At 37.5% G+C, this 9,742-nt stretch overlaps 1 protein-coding gene across 1 annotated transcript; it reads right to left on the bottom strand.

Annotated features, from left to right (window-relative positions):
* Positions 1-7,946: 7,946 nt before the first annotated feature.
* Positions 7,947-8,435, bottom strand: LOC142162066 (uncharacterized). Its single transcript, XM_075218371.1, has 2 exons — positions 8,354-8,435; positions 7,947-8,305 (listed from the first exon to the last, which is right to left on the bottom strand). The coding sequence occupies exons 1-2, from the start codon at positions 8,433-8,435 to the stop codon at positions 7,947-7,949; spliced, it is 441 nt and encodes a 146-aa protein (XP_075074472.1).
* Between the last annotated feature and the right edge of the window lie 1,307 nt (positions 8,436-9,742).

Consider the following 9,742-nt stretch of genomic DNA (forward strand, 5'->3'; position numbering starts at 1 on the left):
TTTCAACCCAAAATATCATAAGCATAATCTTCAAATATAGTCCACATTCCTAACACCTTAACCTTTATCGTCAACATCTTATTTTTCATGTTATCTTCTTCAATCCACTGAATTAGCACATAGATAAGCTTAACAACAAAAACCACAACATAATAAATTATTTATAATAAGTTCCAGCCATAACAAAACATATATATAGCCTCAACACAGCCTACAAAAAAAGACAGTGATTCCTTATGCTCAATTACTATCTTGTAGATTTTTGCTCAAACAACTCAACCATGATTGACCTTAGGCACAATGAAGAACATGATTTACTTACCTTAGGCAGTAGATACAACTTGAAATCCTCAGATGGTGTAGCTCACAACAACCCTCAATCACACCACAACACTAAAGGAGTTGTATTCTCTTCTTGAATCAACTTTTGTGTTCAAGTTGGTGTGTAAACACTTGTATTTCGCCTTGAAACTTTAATATATATGAAGGAGGGACTGATTATTAGCTTAATAATAAATAAAAACACAAAATCTGAGGTTACTTACCTTTGAAGAACCCTCCAAAACACCCACGAGATGAAGAACTACGATCTAGCAAGCACTACGGGATTTCTAGCATTGGATTCATGTTTTTATCTTAGGTTTTCACCCTAGAATCATGGAAGAACCCTTGGAGAGCATTTAGGAGGGTTTAGGAACTGTTGTGGATGAGAAAAATGAGTTAAAACGATATATAATTGACTTAAATACAAGCTGAAGTTTTACACCGACTTTGTGGGTCCCATGGGAGCTGCTTGCACGGTCTCGCAAAAATGCGAATATCTCTCTACTCCGATGTTGTATCAATGAACGGTTAAATGTGTTAGAAACTAGACTCGTAAATATTCAACTTGGTAGATAGATCACCCCATAGTTCCAAGTATATTTGGATAAAAGCTCAGCTACATTTGAACTAATTTTCAGCACATCTATGAATGTAACTTGTGATGACCTTTGCCGACTTTTGTTCCACAACTCACTTGACTTCAGAACCTAACACACATTTACCATATGACTATAATAACTCATAACATAACCTCCTTATCATGTTAAGCACCATAATATCACCCTAAAATTACGTGTTATAACATTCCCAACTTGTCGACATTTGACGAAACTTATTTTCTCCATTTAGCTTCTAAGCCTTTCAACCCTCTTGGTACTTGTTATCCATGATCTTAAAGATTTGTAACCTCCAAGGTAACATGATTAATCTACTTTATGTACTTTCAAAGGTGATCTCATTTCGAGCTTACATCAATTGACTTACGACGTACTCTCAGGTACGAAAACATGGGGTGTAACAACACATTTGTTAAAAAATTCGAATAGCACTTTGTGGGGTGGCTTCATCTCAATTTTGTAAATAGCCTTGGTTTCAAGTTCCTCTTCGTTGTCACCAAACTTCCTAGTAATGTCAAGGGTAGTAGGGAGATTCTCTAGACTTGGCCATTTGAGCTTCTTATAATCATTATACCATTCAGCAGGTACACCTAAGATCTCTCCCAGTTCTTTATCATCAAAAGTCACTGTCACCCCATTGACCATACTGGTGACCCTACCATCTTTGATCTCACAATTTTCCATGAACTCCATAATCTTAGTTTTGGCCAGCCTTCCATACATCTGAAGGACCATGTCCTTCCAACCTTGCAACTGTAACTACTCCAGCAGCATTAACATTTTTTCCTCCTCCAAGTCCCTGAGGAGTCTGCCTTTCAAGATAGTTCTCTTTCCCAATTTAACCATCATGTCCTTCTCAGCATTAGAATCTTCTTATTCTTCCTCTCCACTCCATTCTTCTTCCTCCACAATTTTCACTTTTCTTGATTTCACATCAGACCTGGTTCTTTTGTCCAAAGTGGATGGTTCAGCGGACTGTGTCTTTGAAACAAACTTCTTTGTGGAAGTCTTGGCTTTCTTATACTTAGGAGCCACAACCTCCACTTCTTTTGTCTCATCTTCATCCCGAAGGACCAGGTCCATCTCATCAATTTCAATAGCCTCAATAGGCTCAACCACCTTCTTCTTTCCCTTAGCAACAACTTTTCTCTTACTTTCTTCTAAGGCCTTTTCCAGTTCAACCTCACTCTGTTTCTTCTGGCTCCTTGTGGCTCTTTCTCTTGTGGGAGGAATCTCTACAGGGATAGAAGAGGCAGCCTTCCTCTTCTTGTTTGCCCTAGCAGTACGGGTTTTAACTCTTGAACTTCCTTTCTACTTGGGATTGTAACTGTCAGTCACCCTTTTCAGTAGGTCTGCGAGGGTTTCCTGTTCATATGGAACAGGTTCATCAACATCCTTCCCTAGTCAAACAAACCCCTCAGCAGCTTCTCCAGACCTACTTCCCCCTATTTCTCTCACACTTTCCTTTTCTCCAGCAGATTCCTCACCCCAAACTACCATAGCACCTGATTCTTTAGTTAAGCCAACAGGAGTGGGTGAAGAATCAACCGCTCCTTTTTCCATACCCCTCATAGTACTCTGAGCACCCTCACTCTCTTTTTCTTTTCTCTTTTTATTTTTACCACCAACCCTTCCAGACTCAGTAGTTTCAACACCTGCCACAGTTCCTACCAGAACAAACCTAGTCTCCAGATTTGTAGCAACCTCAGAAATAATTTGAGGAGTAAATTTAGTGCCGGACGTTACCTGTTCTGTCTTAGAAGGAACTGTTTCTTCCCCCTCAGTAGCAGATTTGAACGATTCATCATATTTTTGGGGTTCTTTTTCCCTACCCGCTTTTAATTTTTCATTTATTTTCTTGATCTGCTCTCCACCAACGACAACCTTGCAAGTCATCATTTTTTACCCTACTTTTCTTAGAGGTTGGCATGGTTGAAGGGGTGATAGAAAGTGTGGAAGTGATTTCCTTGGGTGGTGATGAAAGATTGTTAGAGATGTTAGCCATTTCTGTTCTTGGGTATGAAAGAAAGTGAGTTTGAGTGTGTTTGGAAGATGAGAGAAGGAGGAGAGTATTTTGACGGCTTGAAAAGTTTAAGCGGAAAAGACACTAAGCCTAGTCAATTTAAAGAGGAGTGTTTAATTGGGTAATGACAGTCTCTCAGAAGTTTAATCAAACTAAATTTCTGTTTTGAAAGGACGTTGGAGAGAGTCCCTAGAATCTAGGCACTTAATGCAGTTTGGACTCCTTTTTGAACGAAACTGCTTCATTTCATAACGGATAAGTTCAAAAGGAGTTATGATTAAATGGGACCCTTCTCTTAATCACGATCCAAATATAACTATTTCAAATTATGCAGAGTGGAGAATACGTACCAAGTAATCTTGATGAACCAGGTTCTTCACTGAGAAATATCTTGTGTAAGTTTGAATTTTCCAAGAAAATAGAGATAATATCATTAGAAATTTAATGAGTCATTTTATCACATGTCACAAGAGTATACTAATGAAAGTATGAGACTGAACAAAATCTAATCTAATTATGTACAAAAATTTACAATTTTCTAACCAATTTTTGAGATAGAACAGATTCCTTTTAGGTGATATTAATCATCCCTAACTCAACCTATTCCTTTCAAAGTGATCTCTACTTAGAGGTTTTGTGAAGATGTCAGCTATTTGCTTGTCAATAGCACAAAATTCCATAGTGATCAAACCTTTCTAATAGTTGTCCCTCAAAAAATGATGCCTAACATCTACTTAGTTCTCTTATAGTGAACCGGGTTCTTGGTCATACTAATTGCACTAGTATTATCACAGAAATGGGGATACAACCTTCATCAATTCCAAAATTCATTAATTGTTGTTTGATCCACAACAATTGAGCACAACATGAGGCAGCAGCAACATACTCAACTTCAGTAGTAGATAAGGCTACAGAATTTTGCTTTTTGGTGGCCCAAGACACAAGACATGAGCCAAAAAGTGATCCATATCTGAGGTGCTCTTTTTATCCACAAGAAAATCTGCATAATCAGCATCAGCATATCCCACTAGGTTGAAATTACTACCTTTGGATACCATAGACAAAGGTCAGTGGTGCCTTTTAGGTATCTCAAGATCCTCTTGACAGCATTCAAGTGAGACTCCTTTGGATTTGCTTGAAATCTAGCACAAAGGCCTACACTGAAGACAATGTCAGGTCTGCTAGAAGTGAGATATAACAAAGAGCCAATCATTCCCCTATACAACTTCTGATAAACAGATGAAGCAGGTTCATCTATATCCAATTTTGTGTCTGTTGCAATAGAAGTGTCAATTTCTTTGGAATCTTCCATTTTAAACCTTTTAAGCAACTCATTTACATGCTTTTGTTGATGGATCATAGTTCTATTTGAATTTTGTTTAATCTGTAAACCTAAAAAGAAATTAAGCTCACTCATCATACTCATTTCAAATTCACTCCCCATTAGTTTAGAAAATCTTTGCTTAGCTTATCAGTGGTTGCTCCAAAGATTATATCATCAATGTATATATCAACTACCAAGAGATCTTTACATTTTTCCTTCAAGAATAAGGTGTTGTCAATTTTACCTCTCTTGTAGCCATGCTCAAGCAGGAACTTTGATAATCTTTCATACCATGCTCTTGGAGCCTGCTTGAGCCTATAAAGTGCCTTGTCAAGCTTGTACACATGATTAGGACATTCCTTGCTTTCAAAGCTCAGAGGTTGCTTAACAAACACTTCTTTATTTAGATAACCATTGAGGAAGGTACTCTTGACATCCATCTGATGGAGAGTGAATTCCATGTAAGTAGCAAAGGCTATACAGAGCCTAATTACTTCCAATCTTGTAACTGGAGCAAAAGTCTCATCATAGTCCATGCCCTCCTCTTGACTATATCCTTGAACCACCAATCTTGCCTTGTTCCTTGTAACTGTTCTATTTTCATCAAGTTTGTTTCTGAAGACCCATTTAGTGCCAATTAATGATTTGTCCTTGGGTCTTGGTACTAGATGTCAAAGTTGACTTTTCTTAAATTGGTTGAGTTCATCTTGCATTGCATTCACCCAGTTTGCATCCTGCAAAGCCTCAGCAACATTGTTAGGTTCAATAAGAGATAGAAAAGCATTAAAAGCACAAAGATTCTTCAAATAAGATCTGGTTTTGATTCCAGGGGTTGGATCAGTAATTATGTTCTCAATGGGATGACAACTTTGGTATTTGTAAGATTTCACAACCAGGTGGTTTCCCCAAGATGTTCCTTCAATGTTTTGTTGCTGGGGAATAGGTTCATAGACAGGTTCCCTCGATGTTTGAGGATTAGTTCCTCTTTGTTCAGTTCCCCTTGTGATGTTTCCCTAGGTAGAAAAACCTGTTCCATCACCTGTTCCTTCCTCTACTACAGCTTCAGTCTGGGTTGTGGATTCATTGAATTTCTTACCAGCCCAATTGCTTCATCTTCATGTTCCTGCCTCTCAGAAAGAATGTTAGTTTCATCAAAAACTACATGTACACTTTCTTCTATACACATAGTTCTTTTGTTATAGATCTTATAAGCTTTACTATATGAAGAATATCCCAAGAATAATCTCTCATCACTTCTGGGATCAAATTTACTTAGGGAGTCTTTACCATTGTTGTGCACAAAGCAATAGCATCCAAATGCTCTAAGATGGGATATATTTGACTTTCTCTCTTTAAGTAACTCATAAGAAGTCTTCTCAACAAGAGGTCTAGTCATGCACCTATTTATGATGTAACATGCAGTGTTCACAGCTTCTGCCCAGAAACTATGGGGCAGTTTACTAGAAAGAAGCATAGTCCTAGCCATTTCTTCCAATGTCCTATTCTTTCTTTCAACTACTCCATTTTGTTGTGGAGTCCTAGGAGCAGAAAAATTATGATTTATGTCATGCTCATCATAAAATTCAGCAAATTTAGCATTTTTAAATTCAGTACCATGATCAGACCTAATTAATGCAAGTTGATAACCTAGTTGTTTTTGAGTTTTTCTAACAAAAGAAGTGAATATGTCAAATGCTTCATCTTTAGATGTTAGAAATAGTGTCCAAGTAAACCTAGAGTAATCATCAACAAGCACCATAACATATCTCTTATCACCTCTACTCAAGGCTCTTATTAGTCCACAAACATCCATATGGACCAGTTCCATCGTTCTGGTGGTACTTACCATTTTCTTGCTTTTGAAAGAGGATCTTACCTGCTTCCCCCTTGCACAAGCCTCACAAACTTTGTCTTCCTTGAATTTAATGTTAGGCAGTCTTATCACCAAGTCCTTGGAGACTAGTTTGTTGAGTTGACTTAGACTGGCATGTCCAAGTCTTTTGTGCCAAAGGAGGGGATTATTATCCAGCACACTTAAACAAGTGAGTTCATTATCTGAGCACAACATATATTTATATATATTGTTCACTTTTTTTCCTGCCAAAACTATCTTGTCAGTGATAAGATTAATCACAAAGCATTTTGTAGAGGTGAATGCAACCATGTTACCTCTATCACACAATTGTGATACACTTATTAGATTGTACTTCAGTCAACCAATCAGGTAGGTGTAAGAGTCAGTGTCAGTCTTACTTACTTTTCCAACCCCAATGATCTCACCTTTCTTCCCATTTCCAAGGGAGACATTACCTCCTTTAAGGTCCTCAAGTGAAAGGAACTGGTTCTTACTTCCTATCATATGCTTTGATCAGCCGCTATCCATGTACCATATTTAGTTGCTTCCCTTCACTTGACCTTTAAAAGGAAATTAGGGGTTAGTCTTAGGAATCCAAACTAGGTTGGATCCCTTTCTATAGGCAAAAGGAAGAACCAAATTCTTTTTAGCCCAGCTTGGCAGCCTATTTTTCTCTTGAACAAATTCTTTGTTCTTTGAACATGCATTTTCTTTTGCAGTGCATTCATTTTTATAGTGACCAGTTTTACCACAGTGTGTGCAAATTTTATTATCAGGAAGTGTGAGGTACTTGCTTTTGGGATCCCACTTGGGTGCAGGTTTCCCAAAGCCAAGTCCTCTTTTGTTTCTACTATGGTGTTCTTGTAGCCATGAAAGTGCATCGGAGGACCTTCTCCATTTACAAGTTCTGTCTAGCTCATGCTTGACCTTGCTCAGATCTTCCTTTAGAATTCTTATCTGCTCATCTTTTTTGTACAACTCATCTTTCATTTTTCCTATATTTTCTTCTAAAGTGAGTTGTGTGTGATTAGCTGTCTCTTCACCTGTTCCTAATTTCAATTTTAGATTTTCATATCTAAGCTCTAGGACAGTAGTGTCAAGTTCATGAACCTGGTTCTTCAACACAGCATTTTCACTTTCAGTTTCACAAGCCCTAAGTTCCAGGTTTTTGCACTTAGCTTTTAAAACTACACTCTTTTGATAGTTGTTCCTTTTCATTGTTTATATCCTCAGATTCATCAATTAGCTCTAGGAGCAACTCAAATAACCTTTCCTTAGAAAAAAATTTAATCTTGTCTTTGAGATGAGAAACACTTACCTCAGCTTCTTCATCAGATTCTCCAATAGCCATAAGTGCTCGTTCATCATCATCATCATCATCTGAGCTATCTCTCCAAGCAGCGACTATAGACTTTTTTGATCCTTTGCTATTGCTTTTCTTGGGTTGAACCTGTTCCTTCTTCCAATTCCTTCATTCAGCTCTTTCCAACTTCTTCCACTCAATTTCCCATAAAGGACAGTTCTTGATGTGGTGATCAGTCTTTCCATACTTGTAGCAACCATCATTAGTTCATTTCTCATGAGTTTTTGATTTGAACCCTTTCCTCTTCTTAGGTACTTCTTGAAATATTTGGTGAGCATGGCCATTTCATCATCTTCCAGATCAGAACCTTCAGTGATTTTGAGAGCCAAACTTCTTTCCTTCTTAGGTACATCCATCTTCATTGTCTATCTCCTAAGTTCATAGGCAGTAAGATTTCCAATCAATTCATCCAGAGGGAGAGTGGCAATATTCTTTGATTCCTAGATGGCAGTGATTTTGCTATCCCAAGTGATAGGCAATACTTTAGTTAATATCTTTTCGACCCTTTCTTCTTCAGGAATAATCCTTCCAAGAGATTTCAGTTTATTTGTCAGTGTAATGAACTTTGTATACATCTCTTGAATGGTTTCTCCTTCTTTCATAGCAAAACTCTTATAATAAGAGTATAGTAGAGTTCCTCTGGATCTTTTCACCTGAGGTGTTCCTTTATGAGCCACTTGTAGTGTGTCCCATATTTGCTTAGACGTGCTACAGCCTTGGATTCTGTTGTACTCATCTGGACTAAGTCCATAAATAAGCCATTTCTTGGCTTCAGCATTCTTCTCCCACTTTCTCAAGTCTTCAATAGTGCAATCAGCTCTTGTCTTTGGCACATCTACTACTTAACCATTTTTCTTCAAGGTAGCCAATGGACCATCGGTGACAATGTCCCATAGCTCGTAGTACTCTCCTATAATGTGATCTCTCATCCTGTTTTTTCACCAAGAGTAGTACTGGCCATTAAAGAGTGGTAGCCTAGTAGTGGATTGCCCTTCCTAGTTTCCAGGTGGTGCATTCATGTTGATCTTCTCCTGAGATGTAAGCATGTTCAAGGATAACTCGCTCTGATACCAATTGATGTTTTATACTTCAATGTTACACAAAAGGGTGATGATTTGTATGGTGTCCAATTTTCGTGTGCACAAATTATAGAAGGACCTAGTTCTTCTATGTGTTCCTTAAACGACTATTGCAGAAATAATAAATGCAAAAAGTAAAGAACACAAGTATTTTACGTAGAAAATACCCGGCCCAAAAGGTGAAAAAATCACGATCTACTACTTAGTAGGATTTTCCCCAAAACTTCACTAAACCACTAAGCCAAAATAGCATTTACATAAACTCTTTGTAAACCTAAAAATTACCTCTAATCCCGTTGTGGAAACCAGCCTTTAACTGTTGCGACAACTTCAAGTTAACTCTAACTTGAATACTCAGAGTACCTAATACAATTGCTTCTAAATAAAGTTGAAAGGTACAATTTGAAAACCACCTACTACAATAAAAGACAAACACTTGGAACTGGTTCTTCTATCTGGTTCATGTAGCTTCAGGTTCGCACACTTGAATCACACAAGAATTGCTTGCAAAATACCTTGCTATTTTGCTCTCAACTCACGTTTAACTTCAGCCTTTTGTGCATGCATGTAAGGTGAGAACATCCTACAATTTATAGAGTTAGTAGAATAGGAAATAACTATACTCCCAATGCTATACTCTTCCTTGGTAGAAGAGTTCTAGTTATCTTCAACTTCTAACTCCTCTCTTATCTTGGATAGTGTTCTCTTCTAGTAAGGAGTCCTTCTCCTTATCAATTATGCAACCTTTTTGATCATGAGATATCTGATATAACCACTTAAGCTTATCTCCCTCACGTATATCCCTTGTGTTTGAATCTTCCTGTGTCTATGTACACTGTAGATGGACCTGGTTCATGCTTGAGTTCCTTTGTCAATATTCAAAACAAACTTCACTTGGGTCAACATCTTTAAACATGAAATCCTGGTGCATTCATGTCACGGTTTAAATTACCTAAACAATTCAAAATAATTGAGAGATAAACTTCCAGTCTTTTCTAGTTATTAGGAGCATTGTTATTTTCTTTCAGATTACGACACGTGTTATTTCACAACCCCAATGACAGGACCAAAATGTCCCCAACATAAGTCACTTGTGATAGTTAAAACATGTAGCATAATAGCCTTAATTTATTGGTGGACATACTTCTTTTTTGACT

Source organism: Nicotiana tabacum, chromosome 7 (assembly GCF_000715075.1).
Source record: "Nicotiana tabacum cultivar K326 chromosome 7, ASM71507v2, whole genome shotgun sequence".
Lineage (NCBI taxonomy): Eukaryota > Viridiplantae > Streptophyta > Magnoliopsida > Solanales > Solanaceae > Nicotiana > Nicotiana tabacum.